This window comes from Cavia porcellus, unplaced genomic scaffold, assembly GCF_034190915.1.
Source record: "Cavia porcellus strain 051 isolate PalLab524CR breed Dunkin Hartley unplaced genomic scaffold, mCavPor4.1 scaffold_2, whole genome shotgun sequence".
In the NCBI taxonomy this organism is placed as follows: domain Eukaryota; kingdom Metazoa; phylum Chordata; class Mammalia; order Rodentia; family Caviidae; genus Cavia; species Cavia porcellus.
In genome coordinates this window covers 40,539,702-40,566,647 of record NW_026947485.1, presented here as the reverse complement: position 1 = coordinate 40,566,647, position 26,946 = coordinate 40,539,702, and the positions used below count along the sequence as shown (strand labels likewise).

Below are 26,946 nucleotides of genomic sequence, written 5' to 3'. Positions count from 1 at the left end.
TCTCTGTAACTCTCTCCAACAGTGAGAAACCTAGCTTTCATTCTCCTGTCCCTGGTTTGCCGAGTACCCCTGTAGATGAGCAATTTCCTGTCGCTCCAGTTGAATCCTTAGCTTCCAGTGACCTGCTAGCAAATGCTGTTGAATTGTCAGCATCCTGGAGGAAGAAAGGTTTAAGACTTCTTTTTTTCCTTTCTGTGTGTGTGTGTGGTTTTTTTTTTTTTCTCCTTCTTTTTTGGCAGTGCTGGAGATTGAACCCAAGGCCCTGCATAGACTGAGCATGAATTCTACCACTGACTACAAACCCAGTTGGGGCTTTTTTTACCTTTTGGTGTAGTACAGGGTGATTTGACTGTGGAAATGTTAATCCTTAAAACAAAAACTGCCTAGAATCCCATTAGAAAACTATTTCCATTGTTTTTGGAGAGGACCAAAAAAAAAAAAAAAAAAAAAAAAGGCTTTGCTTTCAGCTTTTTTTCCTTTGAAATAGCCCCAGTTTTTTTTTTTTTTTTAATTTCTTGGAAAGCTTCAACTGGGTTCATTTATTTTTTATTTTTCCTTCTTTCAAATTCTGTGGGCTTTTGCTATTTGGAGTTGAAATAAAGTACTGATTTCACTTTCCTGTTACGAAGATACTAAAATTTTAAGAGTTGTGAATGCTATTGATCTAGGTTTTTTGTTTTGTTTTTTTGAGACACGATCTTACTAGTTGCCTCAGGCTAGCTTTGAACTCATGATGCTTCTGCCTCAGTTTCCTGAGTAGTAGGGATTACAAGCGTATGTCTGTACCTGCTTCAGACCAGATGCAAACCTCAGTGAGATATGGTATCTGGTAGGTATAAACTGCAGATTTAGGGTTTCTTGGACATTATACTCTCATTTTTGACTAATGTGTGCTTTTATGCTCTAGTCTTTCTTTATCCTTTTGTTTTTCCCAAATATAACACTTAAGGAAAATTTTTTTTTTTCTATAAATCATGATTGGAGAGTGAAGAGCCCTGATTACAGTAATTTCTGATACTTTAAAAGTACCTGAACCTGATCATTTGATAGAAGAGTCAAAGTCCTCTCTGGTAATAATTCCTTTTTGTTTTGGAGTTAATTTTTTTCTTCTTTCAATAAGGTAACATGACTGTTGCCTAATCTGAAAATATTTCCTTCCTTCCTTTTTTGTACCTTCTTTAGTTCCTTTTTCTCTCCTTCCCTTGCTCCCTTCCTTCCTTGTACTGGGGGATCAAACCCTGGGCCTTCTCACTGAGCTGTATCCTCAGCCTTTTTTAACGAGACAGTGTCTCATGAAGTTGCTAAGTTGCCCAGACCCGGCTTGAAATTGAGATCCTCCTTCCTCAGCCTCCTGGAGTACTGGAATCATCAACATTCACCCATATACCCAGCTTGAAAATTTTTCTTTAGACAGTTGGAATAAATTTCTCAGAAATGACATTTCACTGATGCCAGCTCCTATAACTAGTTCTTGCTGTGTTCCTCTGTGTTATTTTTGGGTAGATAGGTGTTGATCTCCCAGGTCTGTAGCAACAGCAAACAGCAGCTGGAGGTCGAGCAGATTTGGTTCTGCAGAGGAAATAGAGCTAATTAATACTCATTTCCAGGAGACGGAGTTGGAGTTAAGTTGCCTTATGAGGAAATTTTCCTTGTACAGGGGTTAAGCTAAGGCTTGGTGATATTCTTTTCTGTGAGCATCAATATTGGCTCATGGTTTTCATCACATACTGAATATCTGGGGTTTGTTAGAAAGGTACAATGGAAAGACCTATGTTCTAGGACTGATGCTGTCATCTTGCAGTGCTGTGGTTTCCTTCTTTATAGAATGAGGATAGAGGTAGCTGCCCTGCTGGATGAAAAGACTTGAAGAGTCAGGAAAGAAAAGGACCAATGTTCCCTTACCACTTATTGTGCTAGTTACCTACTAGATTTTGAGTAGTCAGGGTATTAGTCCATTTTTTGTTGCTAGTAACAATTGCACAGATTAGGCAAGGGAAAAAGAAAAGTTTATTTTGGCTCACAGTTCTGGACATCTGGTACTGACCTTTCTGCTAGGTAGAATCCCAAGGTACAGAATGTCAGATGACCATATCTAAGGAGTGCTGTGCACATGTGCTCAGCTTTGTGTGTCTGTGTGTCTGTGTGTGTTGGTGTCTGTCTGTGTCCTTGTCTCTCTTTTTATAAAGCTATGAATATTCAGTCATGGGGGATGTGCCCTGTGGTCTTACCCTGATCACCTCCCAAGGGTTCTTCCTCTAAACACCCCAGGTGGATTTTTTGTTCTCTTTTTATTTTTTATTTTCTGGCGCTGTGTATGGAACCTAGAACCTTGTTGCACATGCTAACTGAACTGCACTTTCAGCCCCTTACCCTTTTATTCAAACCACAAGGGTCAGAATCATTTTATAATGTAAACAATGCAGAGAAGATGGTAGTGTTGTCTTTATTTATAAATGAGGAACTATCACAATGTACAGGGTGGTATTTGCTCGACTTTTGTCTTAAACTCAAGTTTTTCATAGGTCATGGTGATTCCACTTGGCTACACCACCTGAGACTTTTGAAAAGACATTTTGGATTATGAGATTTAGTTCTGTTGGAAGTTAAGGATGATACTTATAACTTCTGATGAAAGAGGTCTGATGTACAAGCACTTACCTGTGTAGTTCTGATTAGAATTTAGTGGTTGGTGAATTTCATGATTTTGATAATTCATGTTGCTAGTGAGAGAATGTCCACGATTTTGGTATTTACCTTTGTACCCCTGGAGGAAATGTCTGTGTGTTTTGTTGTCCATGTTCTTCCTGTTTTTGCTTCAGAGCACACTGTGAGCTATTTCTTATAATAGCTGTTGGCTTTCATTTACTTTGTCTTTAGGCCTTGCTACTAAGTGCTTTTATTCTCTTGTTTAGGCTCATAACAGCTCTTAGGAGTATTCTCTGAGTTTCTTGATAAGTGATGAAACATGCTATTAGAGTCAATTAAGTAATTTCTGAGGTCACTGCCAATATTGACTCTGAGACTAAATTCTTACTGCTATCAAGCGCTGTCTCTAGTGATAAAAATGAGCATTTTGATGAACTTGCAGTGGTCCGGGATTTATTTTTGTTGGGCATTTGCTATTTACAGTACCTTAAAACTGCATTTGAGTTCACTCCCTTGTCATAATGCATTATATTAGGTATTGGCAAAATTATTCAGTAAAGAGCTAGGTAGCAAATATTTGAGGCTTTGCAAGCCATATTGCCTCTGTCATAGCCAGTGAGCTCTAAGCTATAGTCTTGTGTGAATTAGCTATAGACAGTACATAAGTAAATGATCTTAGGGCCTTCTAATAAAACTTTATTTATGGACAGTGAAATTTGAATTTGTATTCTTTGCATATTACATAATATTCTTTTAATTTTTTTTCTTGCCAGCCATTTAAAAATGTAAAAACAGTATTTAACTTACGGATAGTATAAAAACAGATGACAAGGTGAATTTGGCACGTGGGCTTTTTATCATTGTGAAGTTTTCCTCCTTTAGGCCTCAATTTGAACATTCTTTTATAATATTAGAAAGTGTTTAATAAATGTTGGTGCGACTTGGAGCAGCCAGCTCCTGGAGGAAGGTGTACTTGCCTAGGATTTGGTCTCTGACACCTGCTCTGATAGGTCATACAATTTGATGGGGATTTTAAATTGGGGAAACATTTAATCAGTAGGTAGATACCATTTTTTAAAAAATGAGACATGAGAAGGTTTATTTCAGCTAGAGATACAGGATACTCGTGAGTAGAGTGTAGACACTCAGAAATGAAGCATGAGATACTGTTTTTTAAAAAATTAAATAAATTTTTATTTAAGGGATAATCCATGAAATTCCTTCAATACTCATGATGGTCACTTTAGTGAGGTTCTTGTCTTCAAGATAGCCCTTTTAAAAAGAACTGATGCTTAATCCAGTCATCCAATCTGCCTTGCCACAATTCTTTTATCTCCACTTGAATTATAGACTTTAAAATTCCTGGGAGCTTAGATTTAAATTTCTTCCAACCATTTCCACTTTAGGAGCATTTAGGATAGATGGGTCTGTCTTGCTTTGATACTTTCTCAAAACATGCATGAATTCATATTCATTTCCTAAGCTACTCATAGAAGTAGTACAGATCTCTGATAAACAAATATCTAAAATTAAAAAGAATTAGTAAGTCTTTCATAATTTGTGCTGTCTTGTAGTGCCTTATCACAGGCCTGAGAAATAGAACTATGAGCAAAGCAAAATCAGTGATTACTTAGAGGCATTTCCAACCATGTGCAGCCATAGGAGAAGTCCCCTTGAGGAGATACCGTGTTTTAACAGAGAGATCAGCTCTCAAATTCTTGCTTCTACCTGTGGCATCGTTCTAGTCTTCATTCTGTCATTAATATCTTGCTATTTTAGGCAAAAGTTACTTTACCTGTCTTGTCTTCAGATATTTTAGGGCATATATAAGGGCCCAGATTAGATACTTTGATTATCCGACTTCTCTCTGCAGATGACTTTTGCAAACTGAGGCTCTGTTTGTGACAAAACTGGCCTGGGAGGGAGCTAGTGTTTCCCAAGCCAGTGAAACAGCAGTGCCATGAGGTCCTGGGCTTCCAGGTCAGTGGTTCTGAATGTTGGGTCCTCTAATTCATTTTGCCTCTTGCTCTTGCCAGAAAGAGAGGGAAGGGCAGGGGGCAGACATACAACAGAGACAGACAGAGGCAGAAAGAGAGATTGAAAAGAGAGAGATGAAAAGACAGGCAGGAACTGTCCATACTGGCAAATGTTCTGGGAAAAAATCTCTCAGACCACACAGCTGATGTTCTTTTGGGTTGTTTGCTTTGTCTAAATGATTTTTTAATTTTCAAGAGAGGATTCTTCCTGTGAAGGCAACAACTCTGGCTGCCAGCAAGCTTTTTTTAATGATAAACTTTCTGATACTTTCTCAGCTTATTTTCCACTTAGTTGGTTATTTTTGTGTTTGATCTTTTTTAAAACAGAATCTCACTATATAGCACAGGTAGGCTTCGAACTTGTGATCCACTCATCTCAGTCTCCTGAGTACTGGTGTTATAAGTGTGTGTTCCTGACTTCATTCCATGTCTTTTGATGGTTTTGCTTTATTAAAATGAATTCAGCTGGGTTTGGTAGCATACACTTGTAAGCCTAGAACTCTGGGAGAGGGTGGATGACAAGTCTGAACCCAGCCTGGGCAACTTAGTGAGACCCTGTCTCAAGATGTAGCTCAGTGAGAAGGCCGCGGGGTAAGTGTATCTACTAGGCCCAAACCTTGCTTCTTCCCTTCTGCAGCAGCTTCTTCCCATCGCCTGACAGTTTGTTCAGGTGTAGGAAGCACCTGTGGAGAGGCGCATCCTTGGCCTGCTGCCTTGCTCCCCTGACCTAGAGCCTTTGCGCACATAGCCTTGGGTTGTGGCTGTTGAAATCTTCCAGGTAGGAGTGTGAGCCTTTCAGCCTGGTCCCTGTCCTGGTTCCTCTTTCTCGTGACACGTGGAACACTTGCTGTATGCTTTGTGTGAAAAAGCACGGTCGTTTCTGGCCATTTCCTTTCTCTAGAGGACTGAAGTTATGTCTCCTTGTGACTTCCTCTCTTTTTGTGTCATGACGACTTCGAGGTTTACACTAAATCCACTTTTGTGATGAATCACCTATCTGAGTTTTGGTTCTCAGTCAGGTGCCTTTTTTTTTTTTTAAACTTATTAATTTTCTTCTGTCTTTTGTGTTGCTGGGGAATCATCAAGGGCCTTAGGCATGCCAGGCAAGTGCCCTGCTAGTGACCTACACCCCCAGCTGCCTTTAAACAACAAAAAATTTTTTTATTAATATTACTTAAGCATATGATCTTTCTGTAAGAATATGTAAACTTTTTTTTTTTTTTTTGGTACTGGGGATTGAACTTGCAACCTAGTGCTTGCCAGGCAGGTGCTTGTGCTGCTGACTAAACACCCCACTGTAGAATATGTAAACTTCTCTGGCAAAATATATATTAATGTGTCATATGTATTTTTGTATTTCCATACCACACCTTCCATACTGGGCCTTAGATGTAATTCATATCACTTAGAACCCCCCCCCCTTTTTTTTTGAGTATGGGGTACTGGATTCATGACCTTATGCTTGCTAGGCAATCACTTATGTTGCTGAGCTAAATCACCAGCCTAGAACTCACCCTTTCGAAGGCAGCTATATTCAAGTACTCAGCATTGCTGTATGACTGCAGAATATATTCGCCCAGAAGAAACCTTGTTACTTTACTAGCAGCCAAAGCTCATTTTTGGTTCCCTTCAGTCCCCGGGAACCACTAATTTACTTTCAGTCTCCATGTACTTGGCTCTCCTGGACATTTCATATAAATGGACTCATTTTAATATCTGGCCTTTTGTGATGATTTTTTGACTTAGCATAATTTGGAATCCTTGAGTCATATATTAACTTTGTTTAACTTTTAAGGGACCGTAAAACTGTTTTCCAAAACAGATGCACCACCAGCAACATAGAAGGGTTCCAGTTGTTCCACACTTTATCCACACATTGTATTTTATGCCTTTGTTTGTGAGATAGGTTTCAATGTGTTGCAAGGCTGATCTCAAATTCCACACCTCAGTCCGTCCTCCTGTGGCATCCCCTGAGCTGAACTACAGACATGCCATTGTGCCTAGTTTTCTGTCTGAGTGATTATAGTCATCTTAGTAGTTTGAAGTGGTATATGTATTATCTTAGTTTTGAATTGCATTTGCCTGATGCCTAGTGATGTTTCATGTGTGTGGGTCATTTGTATGACTGTTTTGAATAAAGGCCTATTTAAATTCTCTGCCCATTTTAAATTGGGCTGCTTATTTCTTTATTGTTGTTTTTCATTGAGGATATTAGGCAACTAACAGCTGTATGCTTTGCAAGTATTGTGTTTTATTGAAATAGTGTTTTTAATGACAAGATATTTAACTCTTACATTTATGTCTCTGATCCTCTTTGAGTTACCTTTTATATGCAGTATAATATAGAGTTCAAAATTCATTCTTTTACATGTATTATCTAGTTGTCCTTATACATTTGTTTGTTGTTGAATGGACAACTCTTTCCTTATTGAATTATCTTGGCCTCTTTGTTGAAAATCAGTTGTCCACAAATGTTTGGATTTGGTTTTGGCCTCCTTTTTATAAAATCTCAGCAGGTGTCTGTTCTCATTCTTTATATTCCTCCTTTATATTGGAGAATGTTGCTGTTCTGTATAACTCTTAACACCTTTTTTTTTGTGGCAGTGCTAAGCAAGGGCTCTACCATTGAGCCATATCCCCAGTCCTATGCCCGTTGTATCTTAACAGGTAGAAATACCTGTTAATAATGTTCCTCCATGCGGTGCTAATAAGCTGCAGTTAGTTCTCAGCTTGGGATGATTTTTGCTTTTGGGCTGGAAAATACATTGAATGAACTTAAGAATTTCGGTATCATCAATTCTTTGCCATAAATATAGTGAGGCTAGGTTTTTCTATCCTTTTGTGTCAGTGGCATGGGAGTTAAGGAGTTGAACACACCAAATCATTTATCAGACTCTAGTGAAGATTTAATGTGCTGTTGCTGGGCAACATGTTAGTGGCTGCCCATCTAGTATTTCATTGTAGGTAGTCTCCCAGTAAACCTGTGAGTGGGTTTGAACTGTTTTGAGTCCCTATTTGTCTTCTCAGCTGTATGGTTTTAGCCTTTTGTAGTCTTCCAACTTGAATCCTGAAGCTGGGTTCTTTGAATCACACCATGTACCTCTGCAGTTTTCATGGGCAGAACTGAGATGCGTCTAATCTGTAACCTCAGTCAAACCTACTCTTTGTGACAGCTGGTTCCACAAACCTCCTATTGTATCAGGTAGTCCTAAAATTGTTTTTCTGGAGTATATCATCTTATTAATATAATTGGATAAAGCAGTAAGCATATGACTTGTTTTCTATGGCCTATAAATTAGCAATTAAGGATAATTACTATTTCCATGAAAGTTTGCAACATGAATCAGTCAGTACAGCTTTGGCAGATCAATTACCCGTGACAGTTTTTTCACAGTCTAACACTATTCTTTTGAAATTAAAATTCTGATAAAGGATGTATTTTACTTAATTATGATGTTTACTGTTTATCTGTCTCTCTACTGAAATGTAATTTTCCTAAGAGTAGAGTTTTTTTTAAAAAAAACTATGATGCATGCCACTTTTCTGAAACAATGTCCCACACATAGTAGGCATTCTGCATAACTTGAGTTAAAAAATGAATAAATAAGCTAATCATGGAATGAACATCTAAGAATAATCAATTTAGATGGCTAGTCTTTCAGAGAGGAAAAATGGCTTGATGTCATTTGGGGGTAGAAGTTTTCTGATTTATGAACCCTTGATGTTTTTCATATTTTATGTAGATATTTTAAGTATTTCTCCCCCTGAAGGTATTTCTCCTTGGTTTTGTTTGGTGGAGAAGATCAGATAGGGGAAGGCCGTAGAAATATTTTTTTCATGAAGAACTTGAATAGTCTATTGATAAGGCAGTAGTTTGAATTTAACAGTGTTTGGAAGATGAAATGGTGATAGCTAAAAAGGGGAGTAATAGTGTGTTTTGAATGATTTCAAGTCCTAAAAATAGGAAGGAAACTAGTTCTTCTGTAATAGAGACAGATTTCTTCTTTCCACCATAGTCTATATTCTTTTCATACCTTCTCTGCCAAGCCTATTGGCAAATGGCAGGACATACTTTCAGTGGAAAGATACACATGCCAGTTATTTGCTTCTGGAGGAATAGCAGTGCCTACCACAGTGAATCTATTCTTGTCGCTTAGGTTGAATTGGTGAGTATTGCTTGAATTGGTATACTCAACAAAATAAAATATATAAAGCAGCCTAAAAGTAAAAATCATCTCTTTCGTACTACTTTACGCATATTTGGTGCAATAATGCAAAGAAGTTCTGATAACTCTCGCTAGAGTAACATTAATGAGAGGGTGCACAAAGGAGTTTTGTGAAATTAATGTACAAATTGATTGTCAGAATCTCTTATGGGGCCAGGACAACAGTTTTGATCTCTTGACCAGCAGGGCCCTAGCTTACGAGGCAGACACATAGAGACAACACCTTTTTAATACAGTGATCCTTCAGGTGTCAGTACAGCTCCATGCTCCAACTTTCCACTACTTGAACAGCTGAGTTAAAAAAAAAAACTTAGTGTTTATAACTGTGCTGATAGTGAGCTGAAAATCCTACTTGGAAAAACCTGTGTGGGTTGAGCATGACACAAAGGGGTGACACTTCAGTCTTTTTTTTTTTTTTTTTTTAAATAAAACAAATAGGACAGGAATGATAGTACAGAATTTTAAAAAGTAGGAAATTAACAGTTCATATATAGCGAATTGTTATCTTTAGTCTTAATGATGCTCTTGCACAGACAACATATTTGCTTAAGTTATTGATGATGCTGAGGCATTAATCCAATGCCTAGTTTTCAAAAATTGGGCATTTATGTTTGAGAAAATTCCCATAAAAAGATAAAAGAATGAAAATGAGTAAACAATAGTGTTCTGCATCAGCATGAATACGTTTCACTAAAGAGAATGTACAAAAGAAGCAAAATGTTGGATACATGCTGCAGACTCAATTACTAGAGTTCAGAGATGGAAAATAATTAAGTCACATTGCTTAAGGATACACATAAATAAACTCTGTGCAAAAGTAAGGCAGAGATTATCACAAAGCTTGGTAGCAAGGGCATCAGGAGAAAAGGCTAAATGCATAAAGAGGGGCCCAGAGGGAATCTAAGATTCTGGCAGGGATCTAGTTCTTAACGTGGGAAGTGGTCACTCAGTTGTTTATTTTTCTTATTGTCTAACACACACACACACACACACATACACATATTTGAATGCACTTGTGTATTTATGTTAACGTTTCATAGTTTAAAGCAGTAGTTAAGATGGAGAGGTGAGGGAGAGTTGTCACCTAGGGGATGTATACAGGAGTGGATACCCCTCAATAGTCCATCTTCTCTTCTTTCACAAGGATTGTTTCTTTACATACATCTGAGCATTGTTCTGTGTTAACTGTACTCTCCATCCTCCTATCTGCCAATCTGCCAGTAGCTACTTCATATTTTGAAGCATGGAACTGAGTCTTTCAGAGCTAGCAGAGCCAGCACTTGAGCCCATCTCTTCCTTAAAATGTGCCTCTCTGAGTAAAGCAGCTTGTATACTTGAGTCATTTTTGCAGCATGCTCCTTCTTCCATTCTTGCACTTATAACCTTCCCTTCTGCCTTGCGACTGTTTTAAAGTTAAGTGCCAATGAGTCTCAGAGCTTTTTGCATTGTTGTAAATGGGCTCCGCACTTAGCTCCTTGATCAGAGAGATGAAAGGACCTGCTATACCTAGGAACCTTCAAGTGTTTTTTAGTCTCCTCTTCTGTTTAGGGCCTGGGCTTTTTAGATTACTCTGCTTCTGTATTTTTCCCTGGCCTTGGTCATGCTCATTTCTTCCTAAATGATGTGTGGGGCCTTCTTCCTCCTGCTTCTGCCACAGTCCTAGAATGGAGAATATGGATGGTGATAGGAAACTCTTGATAATTGAGGACAGGAGTGGCTGCACTTGTTGGGATCAAATTACAAAGGTCACTCATCTCAGCTTCTCACATACCTTTTCACCCCAGTCTATTTTATGGCTTTACTATTGCATGTTTAATTCCTGCTTGTATTTTTGGATCCATCATTTCAGTCTGGCCCAAGGCTTTATGCAAGGGTTTCTCTTACAAAGTGAAAAGCGAGTCTGTTTATTTAGTCATTCACCAAAAATTATGGGACCTCCAAGTTGCTAAGTACTGTTTTAAATGTTAGGGCTCTATTGGTGGACAGCTTCCATCAGGGTGATTTTTTTCTCCAGGCCTCTATAATTTTCTCTCTTTCTCCCTGTGCAGGTCCTCTCAGGGTGTGCCATCATTGTCCGAGGGCAGCCTCGTGGTGGACCTCCTCCTGAGAGACAGATCAATCTCAGCAACATTCGCGCTGGAAATCTTGCCCGAAGGGCGGCTGTCACACAACCGGATGCAAAAGACACCCCAGATGAGGTAGGTGCTTTTCAAGCCTTCCTCAGGCTACCGACCTAGGACAACCTGATCTTTTTGTTGGCTGGTGAAATTTTGCTGTAATCAGTCTTTTAGGTGTATTTTGTGTAACTTTGTATCATGGAATGGATGACTTTAAATATACTCCCCAGTGATTTGTTTCTGGTGTTTATGTATTTATTGCTTTAGCAGCAGCGAAATTTCAGGAATTTTTCTTATCCTTTTCTACAAGATTAATTTTGCCAAGTGTTTTCACTGCTCTTTCCTCTGGGCATCTACTGGGAACATTCCTAGGTAGTCTCAGCCTTTTGAAGTCATCATTTGTTATGACAGAGCTATGAAAAGTCTAGTACTTGCTACAGGGACAGCTGGTGTTACTAACGTGCTGTGTCTTCTTTCAGAGATATTTAATGTCAATATAATGTTGTTTTTGTAAATAATAGAATACTATAAATGTAAGGCCCTTTAATATAGATAATTATTCTGGGATCTATGCATCCCTAAAGATATCTGTGAATCTGATGAAATTGTAAAAGCTTGTGAAATATGCACTTTTTAGTGGAGTTTTTATCAGCTCTAGCTCACCATCGGGTTATGATGTTATGGTGAGAAACTACTTGTAAGCATCCATACCTCTTACACTGTCCTATCCCTGCCCACAACTCTGATGCTTGGCCATCATGGTTTCTCTGTCCTTCTGTCTTTGACTCCTGAATTCTTGTCTGTCCCAACAGCTGCTGTGAGTTCCACTTTGGCATGGCTGTGTTTAGGTCTCTTTTAGTAGTGCTTTGACAACAGGACATGAGGTGGCTGGGTTCTGCTTATTTATTCTCTTAAGATGATGTTGAGCAGATTAGTGCCTTGGTTGTCCTCTGCACTTCCCTGCCAGAGAGATGAAGAAGGAAAAACAAGAGCTCATGAGGATCTTTTCTTTGAGGAAATCACTTAATTTTTTCACCTATAACAAAGGGCATTTTGTTTGAATTAAGAGTTTAGTGAAACAATGTTATAGATAATAGAGAAAAGTTACCCATAATCTATCAACAGCAGTCAGATAATTGGAATAATGACTAAATAGATTGAAATCAGTTGTTTTTCGTTGGTCCTTCATCAGTAACCATTAATGCTGGGGAAAATACATTATTCCTTATAGGGTGTCCTACAGGGTTGCTCAGTGAGAATTAAATAAGAAAACATGAAATACTTAAGTAGCACATTATAAAGTACTTAATAAACATTGTGATAATCACTATTGCTGGGTTAGACCAAGTACTGGAGATTAAATCTCTTTTAGCATTTTTCAAATTTAGAGTGCAAGCAAACGGATAAATCAGCATTTTATAGTTCTCTTCCTTTCAGTTGCATGTTGTGTAACAACCTGACTGTATCTGAGAGGCAGAGTGCTGATCCTTCTTGGAGCTGATTGAGCTCAGTTCCCTAGGAGAAAGTACAGCCTCAAAGAAGGGTTATGTTATAATTTTCTGTTTCATGAAGGAGAGTCTGGGGCAGAGAAATGCAGGCCAGTTGGGACTTGTTTTAAAATATTGTAACTGTGTGCCATGTAGTGAGACAGTGGAACTAGAGCAGAACTATCCTAGCTAGAAGGATACCATGTAATCTACCTGGCATTCTTTTTAGTACCTTGTATTTATATAGCCTTGTATTTATATATTTATATAGCTTTTGTGTCTTCTACAGCAACTTGGTCTCACCATATTTCTTGCAGTAATAATACTTGGGAAGTCTGCATGAGATGAAGTATTTGGTAGCTGCAGGTTTCATTTTTTTTCTAGCCCACAATCACTCTTTTTCCCTGCTAATAACCAATCTTTCATTCTGCTGTGGTCTGGTTTTCTTCCTGCCTTGTCCTTGAAACTCCTTGATGGGCTACCAGTAACACCTACTGGTAACCCAAATCAGAAACTTGACTCACTTTGATCTTTTTTCAATATTGCCATGCCAGTATTGTTATGACCTAGACATTCTGCCCCTTTAAAAATCTTCTCTTACCTACCTTGAGGTTTCATTATTATTGTTACTGTTGTTTATCCAGCTCTGATAGTGTGCTTGGAATGTTGGAATAGTAGCCTCTCTGGCTTTAATCTCTCAAATCCCTTCTGTGTAGGCTCCCATAGATGTTTTGAAACATAATTTCATTTCTTCTCTTGCTCATTGCTTGCTTGCTTCCTTCCTTGAGTCTCACTAGGTCATTCAGGCTGGTTTGTTTGAACTCACTGTGTGGCCCAGGCCTGGCAGTGATTGTCCTGCCTCAGCCTCCCAAGTGCTGGAATTACAGATAATGTGCCACCAGACCCAGTCCTTGCTCAGTCTTATTCCTAGATACTTCAGTGATTCCTCATTACCTCTGTGACAAACCTACATGCCTTTGCTTGGAGCACAAGCCCATTTGTGATTTGATTTTCAGTCTACTTTCAGGATAACACCAGCCATGCTCAGCATTCTCCTTACAGGCCACTCCAGTGCGCCCTTGCCCTTAGCTCATGCTGTTCTCTCCCTCAGTTCTTCCTACCCATGTGGCCAGATAAACACCTGCTATCTTTTGAGAGTTCGCCATACCTGACATTTCCTTTTTATCATATCTTCCTATCCTTAGCGCATAGACCATCATGCTAGGTCTGTATGTTTTTCTGTACTAGATTGCAAACTTAAAAAGGAGGAATTCTGTCTCTTATCTCTAAGTCCTTGTGCCTGTTCAATACCTGACACAAAGCAAGAATGCAGAAAATAAATGCTTAAGTGTATGATGTGGAAAAGAACTCAGGTATTTCTTTTTGGGGATCCATGGATTATACAACATGGCACCCCCTTCTAGCTTTACATTGTTTTGGAGCACACTATAGTTTTTTTTCAGGTTCAGGAAGAATCAAGGAAATAATTGCTCATTTACTTCCCTTTGTATCACTGCCCCAAATATTATTCACTTGATTATTCTTTGCCTTCCTCCTGATACTGATACCTTCTTTCAGTGTTACTCAGCTTCCTCCTAAATCCTGTGACAATGAAAGCCTCTCTACTGTATGTCCCCAGCCGCCGTCGCTGCTGTGTTTCAGGCTAATCCCCAGCGTTGCCTAGCTACTCTAGGCAGCCTAGAGACTGCATTGATGGGCACTGTGGGATTTATATATTTATTTCCCACAGATTAATTGAACTCCTGCTGTGTGTGAAGCTGTGTGTTGGTTTCATGAGAAATAAAGTAATGAATGTCATAGTTCTACATTCATTAGAGCTTTTGAGGATTGGGAAGGCAAGAAAGGGAAGATAGAGCATGACATCCACATAATGTGATGATTAGAAAAGAGGGAGGGAAAAATATTTAATGTTAGACCGTATACAAAAGTAGCTAGCTTTTAGGTTTTATATTCAGGGGTTTGATCTTGTAGTAATTTTAAGAGCCTAAAACTCAAAAAGATAATTGCAATTTAATAGTTCCATCACACAACTTTAGACATGACACATTTCCTTGATATTGGGCATGAAGATCAAGCTGCCAGATTCTTGCTCTTGCGCATTGTAAAAGGGAAGAGATAATCTTGAGTCTTAACAACAGTAAGTCCCTGACTCATAAACATTCGAGTTGGATACTTTCAGACAGAAATGGATCTCACATTATAGATGCAACATTTGTAGATGCAAACAAATTGTGGGAGTAGCTCGCATGTCTGCTGGACACTGTCACAGATGTGCTGCTGTGTGTTCACTGCAGAGTTCAGTAGTGTACAGCAGTATAGTGCAGTCAGGAACTTAATATATTTTTGTGTGTTTGATTTTTTTATGCTTTATATTATATATTTGTGTCAAAGGTCTATAAACTTTTTTGAACTTACAAACAAATCTAACCTATAAATGTTCTTCTGCAGTGGGTCAGGGACTTACTGTAGTTAAAGACTAGCTGCTCCTTAAGTGGAGCTCTGAGCACCATTTACGTAGACTATAATTATTTTTTCTACTAGGCCGTTCTATCTCTTGGTAAACACTTTGGGTGTTTTGTTGTATATTTGCCTTTCAGGGTTGTTCTGGAAAGTTCTGTTTGGACAGATAGCCTTCTACCTAGATGTTGTGAATATAATAGAAGCTCCGACCTCAATTCTACAAAGAATTTACTCTCAGAATGCTGCCTTGCCCATCCCATCGTTTCACTTCTTTCTTCCTTCTTTCCAAACTGCCTGCCTATCTGCCTGCCTGCCTGCCTGCCTGCCTTCCTGATCAGTTTCTTTCCTTCGTAATGAAGCTCCTGATTGCCTTTTTTCTTAGCTATTATATTGTCCAGATACAGAATTTGCCTACCCAATTTGAGAAGGTTGGTTTTGGAAAGGAAGATGGCGGAAACTAGGTGATTTTTTCCCCCCTTCGGTTTCTAGACTTCCAGTGTGACTTTGTCATATTAGCCAGTGACTCTCATGTTGGGAAACATGAGATCCTAAAAGGGTGTTCCTTCAGCAAGCTTTAGGAACTTTTCAAGAGCTTCTGCCTGCTAGGTTGAAATCAGAGGAGTCTCTGTAGTGTAGGGGTTAGAGATTTATTTCCTTGTGAACTGATTCTTGGTAAGTGAATTTTTGCCAACATCTTGTCTTCCTTTAGGAGCACTTGCATTAGCATACGTCTCTTAAGTATGGAGTATGTTGCTGAATTTTAAATACTAGTTGGGTAACGGCACTGTTTTTCATGCTGGCTCATGTTTTCATGACTTGCCGTCCATGACTGCAAGCCCATTGGTTTTGGTTTCTGAGAAGTCATATATCTGCTTTGGTTTTAGAAAAGCTTGTTGCATGACTCCATGGACTAATCTTCATGGACCAAAAAGATTAGCAGAGGCTTTTTTTTTTTTAAAAAAAACCAATAATGTACTGTTCATCTTTTCCTGTGTACAGTCTGATTTAAGAGACTGTAATTTAAGAGGCAATCTCTTACTGTATGCATATTGTACTATGAAAGGGGAGGCCTCTTTTATACTTTGCAGTTTTTTAGCAGGTGGCTTCTACTAACCATATACTCCTTGAGTTGTTACTCCATCCCTTTTCATTTTTATTTTGCATCACAGGAGATGTCTCTCTTTGTCTAAATATCCTAGGAGGAGTGGTGGTGTGTGCATAGGGTAAACCGTCTGTGCCTTATCTTGATCACAGACGTGGCTTCCCATTGTGGGTATGTGTTGTTTCCCCTCCCGCCCTGTTGGTGTTGTGAGCAGGTAAGAGACAAGAATTGCCATTCTCAAAGTGGTCCCTGTAAGTGGCTGTTACTGTTTTCCTGCCAAGATTCTAGGACCTGTAAAGTCTTTAGACAGTAGAGAGGAATGAGCTGGTTTGAGGTCTGTACCTCATCTGTTGCTGTCCTTCAAAAGGTGGCAAAAATGACATAAATAAGGTTCTTACTTGAGCAGAGGATTCACTCTGAAATAATAACCCCCAAATCCTGTCTTGACTCCACCTATGCCTTGAATTGGTTTCAGGGAAAGTGCTTGTAAATTGGAAAGAGGCAAACAAATGGAGGTGATAGTTGTTATTTATGATGTCCTTCTGCCTAGGTTCTTGTGGAGCCCTGACTTCCCATTTCAGGAAATGGGTTGATATATAGAAAACAGTTAAGAGTGGTGGCTGGCACATTTTAAGTGCTGTAAAGTCTTGGCAAATGTTATGCACAAAGTGAGCTGTAACTGAACAGATAGTGATGGGGTGAAGTGCTGCCGCCAGTGTCTGGAAGCTGTTTTTAGGACCTGCTAGACTTTGCTTTTTTATAAGGCCCCTACGTGTGTAAGCCGCTTTGTATGCATTTCATTTTCATTTTCTGCATGCCAGGCGCAGGGCCTGGATGCAGTAGGTACTCAGATGTTTATGGAATACATGAAGTTTCTTGAATGCTGGTAGGGGTCTGGAAAAGGCAGTTCTAACGTCCTTGTTTTTTCTTCTAGCCCTGGGCATTCCCTGCTCGAGAGTTCCTTCGCAAGAAGCTGATTGGGAAAGAAGTGTGTTTCACGATAGAAAACAAAACTCCCCAGGGGCGAGAGTATGGTATGATCTACCTTGGAAAAGGTGAGCACTGAGCAGGAGCAGACTCATCTCTTTTGGAGTCTATAAAGTTCCTCTGAGGGTTGGTTTCATTTGGAGGGGGGACAGAGTGGGTTTGGGTAGATGTCGCTCTAGGAAGCTTCGCTGTGGTGGCACTGGAAATGCTTCAGGGGGCTGGCTGTGGCGCATAGGTGCTCCTTGTTACCCTGTGCTGCTGTCTCAGCTTCATGTAGATGTATGTTGTAGATGTACATCATGTAGATGTACGCCATGGTATTCCTATTCTTCTTTTGTTTACCAGCTCATGAACTCAGTGGCTCTGTGCTTCTAGGTAGGAGTGCTAATGTGTTGCATCCTCTAGTTCCTTTTTTCTTGTGGCTTTTCTTCTCTTCCAAGAGACTTGAGGAGTGGAAGATCTGTTGAGAGTTTTTTGCAGGCTGCGTATTTTCTAACAGAACATGTAAGTTACAGTTCCGGCTTTCTCATTGTGTACCTGTCAGAGCCTACTTTCTTTGTTTTAAAGATGGTGCATATAAGTCTCCTAGACCTCACTCTGTGAACTGAATATGTGTGTGTGTGTGTGTGTGTGTGTATGTGTGTGTGTGTGCACATTCACATGCCTATTGTTTAGTTGAACCAGGTAGCTCAGGGATATTAAATATCGTAGTTTTCTTTGGATTAAGTACAGAAAAAAATAAGACTGGGAAATGAGTTTGAATAGATAATAAGACATTAAAAAAAACTTAAAATGTTCTTTAGAAAGCAGTCAGGTGAGCATGAACTTTTTTTTTTAATTGTTGCGGAGGTTATTCTTGTGATTCTTTAATAAAAATAGAAAACAAACAAAAGAAACCCTACTTACTCAGGTGGGTGTAGTAGTACAATCCTGTAATCCAAGTAAAACAAAAACAGCTTCCTAATCTCATACAATTTAGCTGTTTCAGGTAATCTACTTGTCTTGGATAGTCAGTGCTAGAGAAATGAACAGGGTTGAATGCCAGTATATGACATCCGGGAAGACTGATTTTGACTGTAGAAATATTTAAGAAGTGAATTGGGAATGACCTTGGAGTATCTTGTCCAATGTCCTGTTAACTCTTTTCATGATGGGTGAGAATGGTAGAGTTAGTGGTCAGCCTAGAACTTACTAAAGAGAAATAAATGATCAGTCTTGACTTTTGAAGTGAAGATTGTCGTCTACTTGATCTGCATACTATCCCTGAATTATGACTTGACTAGAGTCATAATTTGATAAGTAGTAAGCAGGAATGAGATCTTTGGTTCACATGGTTATTTCAGTTTCCTGCCTCACATTTTGTTGTGTCCTTGAGGGTTCAGTTTAGGGGCATATATAGCCTTTTGAAGTAGTTTTGTAGTGCTCACTTTTTAGAAGTGGGCCGTCTTAGAGCCCTGTATGCCAAAAAAGTATCTGAGAACCACTGAGTGCCTTATCAGTTGGCTGGCTGTTTATCTCGCCTGTACTTGGACTTCTTTCTTTCTGCCCCACACCTCTTGACACTGCAGTACTTAACTTCTAATCCTGTTGCATTCTTCACATGAAATTTTCTTCTACTCTTTGGGATTGTCCTTGCTTGAAGTACCAGTACCAGTGTAATCTTCACCAGCATTAGTAAAGTCTGAGTCTGATCTTAGTGGACAGTTTTGGCTGATCCATTTTCAGCTCAGAATTGAGCTGTTCTTAGTATAAATTCACCCCAGTTTTTCTTAGTAGAGAAGGTTGTACGGTTTGTCTCTGCAAAAATGTGAGCAGTGTAACGAGACATTAGTTTGGGTTTGGGAGTGTCTGTGTGTAAACTTGCTACTTCTTGTGGAAGTTGATGTGTAGTGGACTGAATATAAATCTTACAGTATTTTTTTCTGTGCTGACATTACCTATCAGCTACACTGCTGTGTTTCCATTTATCCAGGACTTGTTCTCTGCCATATTATAGATTTTTAATGCAGCGATTCCCTCATAGATGTCTTCTTTTATCGTTTCAGCTGACAAGCAAAGATTTAAGAGAATATATTGAACCTGAAAGCTTTTTCAATAGTATGGAAATGCAATTAATGTTTCAAGTGCTGGGGTAGAACCTAATCAGATTGAGTTTTATGTTTAACTTCATTTTTCTTGCCTGTGTGAGAGATTAGAAATCTAGACAGTGTTCTCTCACTATCTGTGTGAGAGCAAGAGATGGTTTATTCTCAAGTAGGGTCGCTTGTCTACGTATGTTCCTACAGCAGAGACTAGGACATCATGGAGAGGATTACTTTCTGGCATAAAGCATGATAGACAGCCTTTAATGAATGTGTCTATCTGATGGAACAAGGAGAGGGAACTAACTTTCCCTAATTCCTGCCTTTCACTTGGCGCTGTGCTTGCTGATTTACGCACATTATTTAATTCTCACAAGAACCCATCAAGGCAAGTGATCTCCTCACTTTAGAGGTGAGTAAATTAGGATGCCGAGAGATCTTGTCTAAGCCATTAAGCAGCTGGATTTGTGTTTTGCTCCAGGCTTCTCTTTTAGTCACTGCTTTGTACTCTCTTGAGCTGCCTGTCGCTGGTGTCTTACTTTTTGTCAGTCTCCCGTGGTTTCTGAGATTACCTTTGGCCTGAAAGATACCCTGGAAATTTAGAAACAAGTCCTGAGAAGATTGACAGGCCTTTGAGTCCAGGAGATTAGACATTTGGGAAGCCCAGTCCTGCCTCAGTGTCTGTCCATCTTTCTGGCAGCACCATTCTCTGAAGAGCTGAGTGTAGAGGGGCCTTTGCTGGAGCATTGTTGCTCGTGGAGGCAGGTGGGAATCTTTGGTTTAATATCGCTTTTTTCTTCCTCAGATACTAATGGGGAAAATATTGCAGAGTCATTGGTTGCAGAAGGCTTGGCCACCCGGCGAGAAGGCATGAGAGCTAATAAGTAAGTATGCAGGACTCGTCTGTCCCTGCTTTTTTGAGACATCAAGCAAGACTGACTAGTCAGCTGTAACTTGGCTGTGCTATATTTTTATTCCTGCTCCCTCATATGAAGTGGATAATCTAATGTGCTTTTGTGGTTTCTGGGGTACTTTTGCCAATGGATTATTTTGAACCATGCTATCAATCAATGTTCATTGATGGTTTTTAAAAAAATTAATTTCATTGTTATACTTTGGACATAAAATGATCACATTTATCATAGGAGATTTGTACCTTTACATATTATATCTTCTTTTTTTCCCATTGCCCTCACTTCAATCCCGTCTTCCCCTTTCTCTTCACAAAATATTGTTTCTATTGTTTTCCTGCCATTCTTCTAAATTTTTTATCCCTATTCCCTTTCCTTTCCTCACTCCCTTCCCCTCCCTTGATCCCTTCCCATTTGAACACTTTCTTCCTACTTTCCTAGATGTGTTGTCATCCATATTTGTCCTTACTCACCTTTTAGGTTTCACACATAAGGAAAACAATATATTTAAACAATATATTTAAACATGTATTTCAGTTAAACGTATGATCTCAAAATGCATCCATTACCTAAAAATATCTTGAGTTTATCCTTCTTTATGGCAGAGTAGTACTCTGTTGTACCTAACTACCCTGTGTTTTCTTTATCCATTTATCCGTTGATGGGAATCTAGGCTATTTCCAAGATTTAGCTGTTATAAATTGTGCTACTGTAAATATGGGTGTGCATATATTGCTGTGGTATAGTGCCTTTAACTCTTCTGGGAAGATACCAAGTAGGGTAATAGCTTGTGGAGCAGAACCTGTAGTTTTAAATTTTTAAGGAATCTCAATACTGATTTCGATATTGTTTGTACTAACTTACACTCCCATCAACAGCTGAGAGAGGCTCCTTTTTCCCATAGCTGAATCAGGATTTGTTACTAGTTGACTTTCTTTCTTTCTTTCTTTCTTTCTTTCTTTCTTTCTTTCTTTCTTTCTTTCTTTCTTTCTTTTTCCTTCCTTCCTTCCTTCCTTCCTTCCTTCCTTCCTTCCTTCCTTCCTTCCTATTTGTGTGTGTGTGTCTGTTTGAGACAGGGTTTCGCTATGTAATTCAGGCTGGCCTTGAGCTCTCTTTGTAGCCTAGGCTAGTCCCAAACTTGCAGTGATCCTCCTGCTTTAGCCTCCTACGTGCTGGGATTGCAGGCATGTGCCGCCACACCTGGCTTGATTTATTTTTTATTTTTATTTTTTGGTAGCAGGAATTGAACTCATGACCTCGTCACTTGTCAGGCAGGTGGTGTGCTTCAGAGCTATATTTTGGCTGTTTCTTGATAATAGTTATTCTTTCTAGAGTGAGATGGAATCTTAGTATTGTTTTAATTTGCATTTCTCAAACGACTAATGATACTGAACTTTTTATATATATTTATTTGCTATTGGTAATACTTCATTTGAGAAGTTTCTGTTCATTTCAGATGCCCATTTTTGGATGGGTCTTTAAATTTGGCTGGGGGTATGTCTGATTTTTTTGAGTTCTTTGTATATTCTAGATGTTAGTCTTTGTCTGAGGAATAGCTGGTAAAAAAAATTTCCCACCCTATGAATTGTCTCTTTAACCCATTGGTAGATTCTTTTGCTGTGCAACATTGGTTTTGGTATGTGTACTTCCTTTAAAAATGGACCTAGAGAAAAGTCGGTTGTATTCTTCATATTCTTGAGTCTTATAGATTTTCATTTCTGGAGTATTTTTCCATTCGTCCAAACTCAAATATTTATTGAGCACTTACTGTGTACCAACCTATATTCTAGTTATTGAGAATATAGTAGTGAACAGTCTTAGACTGTGGTAACATTCTAGTGGAAGATAGACAATAAACAGATATATGATGTCATGTTGGTACAAGGAATTGTGCATTGAAAAATAAAGCATGATAAACAGGATTCAGAGCAAAATCTGCTTAGAATCTGGAGAAATTGACAAGATTATGATTCTTTTAGTCAAGAAAGTTTTCTCTCTAGCCTTTTAAGACTATCCTGTGAATGTATAGATACTTAATAAGGTAAAATGTATTTGTTTTGATGCTGGTAATATGAATTTACTAGAAGGAAGTGTTAGGTATACAAGATTCATAATGCATGCATCATGCTCAAGTTCACTGGTGTTATCTCTCAACAGCGTGGATTGCAGCTGGCTTTAATTAACACTTTAGTCTCTGAAAAGTGATATGCTACATCAGTAATTTAGAGGCTATAAACATGCTTTTTAAATCATTAAGTCTTTGTTGTGTTATATGACTGTGGTAGTTGACAGAAAGGGTTTGGATAAATATTTACATGAGGTGTGCCAATAATGAGAGGAGCAAAGGCAAAATACATCTTTTGCATTTTTTTGCCTTCATAGACTTTGGGACCAAGACATTTCACTATATATTTCTGTGGTGCTTTCTGATTGCACAGAGACATTTGCTGGACTGTGTAATTGGTGTTGTGTACATGTGGGAATTTGGTGAATTAAAAGGTTTGTTTTAGGTGATGTTTTTGGAAGCATGCCACAGTTTTAACTTAAGGACAATTACTGCCATGATTACTGTTGCAGTGTTTTGGGGGAATGCAGTTTGCAAAACAGAATGTAAAAAATCCCACAGCAAAAAATCTCTGTGGGAGTACCAGTCTCTCTAGATACGGAGTCTCTTCTCATTTGTGTGTTTGCTTTTACAATTTTTTGCTACGTTTTTTCATCTAACTTTGGCTGTGAATTTGGACCTGTGAGATTGTAGTTAACTTTTGGGTGATGGGAAGAAAGATAGGTACTGAAGACTTTTGGCATGAGCAATGGCTGGTCATTGCTGCTTAGAAATCTGCACTGATGCATGTGAGAGGTGATCCAGTTTATGATGGTACCAGGTGTTTGTGACTGCAAAGGTCTTGTGGTTCATTGCTTCCTAAATTTAACACATATATATGAGGAAGGAAGAAGAGCCATTTCTAGCTTTTTGGGGGGGTACTAGGAATCCAACTCAGGACCTTGCACTTGGCAGGCAGGTAGTGCTTTGCCCCTGAGCTATATCCCTGTCCCCCATAACTTGTTTTGATCTACTGACTTTTTGCTGCTCTGTTATGTAGTTTGGTTTCTTGCCTGAATGAAGGAGGAGGCTCCATTTTTAAACCATCATTGCCTAGCTTGCCTTGCTGAATGTATAAGTACTTTGGGGTCAGAATTATCTGAACAGCCTTTGAAGGGCAGTGAGGGAGAGTGAGGGTGGTTCTCAGTCACCTTTGCTGCACTGTATCCTGCTGTGCTGTTCTGGACTAGTTCCTGAATCTGGGGTGATTAAAGGAGGCTATTCCCTCTGGAGCAGCTCACCACGAGCTGCTAGTTCTCTTTACTCAAGGGTCATGGCAGGACCAAGAGTGTGTTCTTTAGATCGTCTCATTAAATACTCTCAGAATCTAATCTGTCCTTTGAAGGAACAAGTTTGGGGTCTGGAAATTGCATTTATGGTGATTTTCTGGTTATAGGCTTGTATCTTATGCTATGGGTCTGAAACATGCTTTGGGAGCTAATCCCAGGGGTGAAGATGTGGAAGAAGCTGAGTGGCATGTTTTTGTTTCATGAACTCAATAACTACATGTTTTTTATGTCTCAGCCCTGAACAGAATCGGCTTGCAGAATGTGAGGAACAAGCAAAGGCATCAAAGAAAGGGATGTGGAGTGAGGGGAACGGCTCACATACCATCCGGGACCTCAAGTATATGATTGAGAACCCGCGACACTTTGTAGACTCCCACCACCAGAAGCCTGTCAATGGTGAGACTGTGAGAAAAGACAGATAACACTCAGGGTGACTTCTTTTTCTTTGCTGCTTTTGCTTCTTATGGGTTGTAAGATCTAGTGAGGCTTTCTTTTGCTTATTTATTATTCAAAGCAAACCCAGAAGGTAAAACAACACTATGGCATTTTGAAAGGGAGTGAATTCCATTCATACAAATTACATCATGCACATTTAACACAACCTAGTCCTGCACTGTTGCTGGGTTGTCAGTTGCTGGTATTTTGCACACTGTGGATCTTCTTTCCTAAAAAAGGCTACTTAAAAACTCCCCTGAAACTTGGAAGTAGAAATAAATATTCTGCATACATGTTTTAAAATATATATGCATATAATTTATGACTGTGTGGTTTTCAATCCTACGTTGAGACCTTTCTAGTTAACTATAGAGTGAGTAAAGTGAGCATATGATCAGTACTGTTACTATTTTTTCTTGGCACCTGGTACTCAGGGAGCATCCTAGGTTTTGGATAATAAAGCTTTTGTATAAGCTGTAGTTCCCAGTAGGTTTAGAAAGCAAAGAAGCAGGTCTGATTTGTATTCTCCAGGACTCATTTTTGTGAACCTTCATAGTCTGCTGGTGCTTCCTAATTTCCCAGAGGGAGGCTTTCTTAAGATTGCAGGAGGAGAGCTGGGTTAGAAGCAGTCTCTTTGGCCTTTGTTTATCCTGGCACGCTGTTTCTCACTTACTTGTTCTCATGCAGCTATCATCGAGCACGTGCGGGACGGCAGTGTGGTCAGGGCTCTGCTTCTCCCAGATTACTACCTGGTCACCGTCATGCTGTCAGGAATCAAGGTCAGACCATACCCTGAACCTTGCAGTGGGGATGAAATTTGTGGAAATGTTCAATGTTGGATAGATTCCTCTGCTTGGGGTTTTCATATCTACCATTTCTTCCTAGTATGGCACGTTGACTAGAGTCCCTTATGCTTATTTTGTTTTGAACTTTGCAGTGGGATGATTCTAATTAGATCTAATAGCCTTTTTATTTTATTTTTTAAAATTGAAAATACTTGTAATCTGTTCAGAGATTGTTGAGGATGGAAACCCAGAAGAGGAGAAATAAATGGTCCTGAAGTTTGTTGAATATAGTTTGTGTTCATATAAAATACCCATTTGTGTGGATCAAACTCACAACCTTGCACTTGCCAGGCAGGTACTTACACTGCTGAGCTAAATCCCCAGGTCCCATTTGTATTTTTTAAAATTAGGAATTAATACATCTCCACCAGCATGAAACACTGGTAGCACATGCATGACTGTCCCATTGGGTAGATTGTACCCCTGGTGGCACATGCCTGACTGTCCATTCAGGCAGCTTATACCATCTGCTGGGATTGTCACAGGCCACCCATGGGACAGTCAGACATATACTACTGGTGGTATAAGTGGGAACATTTGTACATTGAAATCAGAGCTGCCTGGCAGTGAGACATAAGATTATAGCCCTGTTATGGATGTATTAAAAACCAGGCACTGGCCTAGTGCCTTTTCTTGGTTAGGGGCTATTTTTAGACATAATTAAATGATTTTCCCCATTGTAATGGGAGGTTTATTTGCCTTTACCAAGAAGTCTGACAGTATGATGTTACCAGTCTTTTATACTGATATGTTTTAAAATAGTTGAAATGCTGATTTGGGACTTCTCTGATCTTAGTGTATTTTTTTTTTTAAAGAGGCTGTCACTGGGTTGTACAGGTTGGGCTTAAACACAAATCCTCCTGCTCCTCTTCCTCCTGAGTATCCTGGGATTACAGGTTTTTGTCATCATACCAGACCTCTCTGAGCTTAGTGTATGGTTTTGTGTCTTTTGGAAGGCTGTAGGCAAGAGTACTTGGCTGTCACAGTTAGAGACTTTGATCCTCACCTGCCTTGCTTTCTTTTAGTGCCCAACTTTTCGTCGGGAAGCAGATGGCAGTGAAACACCAGAACCTTTTGCTGCAGAAGCCAAATTTTTCACCGAGTCTCGACTGCTTCAGAGAGACGTTCAGATCATCCTGGAGAGCTGCCACAACCAGAACATTCTGGGTACCATCCTTCATCCAGTGAGTGTGCCAGGCAGCCTGTGTTGATGGGTTGGCATTGCATTAAGGGTTTGAAGAGCAATACTTTGCTTCTTTTCTCTTCTATGTTTAACATCCCTTTAACTATCTTGGCATTACCATCTAATGACTCTGAGACATTTTCTAGGGGAATATCATTTGTTTTAGGGAATTGGACAAATCTCTGCAACTTCTCACCTTTAAGAATTAATTTCAAATGATACTGGGTTCATAAGGCAAAGAGGAACTACATCATTTACTTCCCCAACTGTTTGATCCTAGAGTTTCCAGTAGGGTTGGCTTGGAGAATAGGATCAGTAAGGTTCAAGTGTAGATCTAAAAGTCAGCTATCTGACTTTTAGAATTTTGGTAGACCATCTTGAAAACGAATGCATAGAAAAATTATTTTCTATATTCCAGGTCTTAGCTAGTTATATCCTAGGTCTAATGCGAGCAGAAATGAGGTTCTTCATATTCTCAGTGCTGCTTGTTAGGAGTTTTACTAAATGTACACTGTGGTAGATGGGTTATTCTTGGAAATCTTATTTTGTGATAACTAAGTGAATTTTCATTGTAACCTGTGTGTAATACAGTATTAACTTATTGTTACTTTTTTGATGAGACAATTTTTTCATGACAGCAGCTTAGAAGGCCATGAGGTTTGGTTTGGAGTGTGCCAAGGTCATGTCTGTTTCTTCTGGAGCACAGATAGTCTGGCTGTGCCCTGCCAGATGGCTTTGTGTCACAATGGAATAAGAATTGTAATTCACTGGGCAAAAAATGAAGTTTTTGCTGTTTCCCACTTTATCTATTCTTAAGCTTTCTGCTTATAGAAAGGAAAGGAAGTGCTGATCTTAGAGAAGGGAAAAATAAAGTATAATCTCTACTAAAGATTAACATCCTCCTCTGCCTCCAAGAACTATTGAAACGTCAATTCCACTCAATGCCATTAACATTTATTCTACTCCTGTTAAGTGAAGGGTTCTGTGCTGAAGCTGACTGAGGATGCTGAGAGAAA

The 26,946-nt window shown here is 39.2% G+C and overlaps 1 protein-coding gene across 1 annotated transcript in view; it reads left to right on the top strand.

The window, feature by feature from the left end:
* Positions 1-26,946, top strand: part of Snd1 (staphylococcal nuclease and tudor domain containing 1) — a 418,031-nt gene that overhangs the window by 22,199 nt on the left and 368,886 nt on the right. Inside the window, exons 2-7 of the mRNA XM_003475164.5 lie at positions 10,957-11,106; positions 17,030-17,150; positions 19,969-20,047; positions 23,703-23,863; positions 24,590-24,681; positions 25,773-25,931. Of these exons, the coding sequence (XP_003475212.2) occupies positions 10,957-11,106; positions 17,030-17,150; positions 19,969-20,047; positions 23,703-23,863; positions 24,590-24,681; positions 25,773-25,931 (762 nt within the window). The remainder of the gene's footprint in view (positions 1-10,956; positions 11,107-17,029; positions 17,151-19,968; positions 20,048-23,702; positions 23,864-24,589; positions 24,682-25,772; positions 25,932-26,946) is intronic.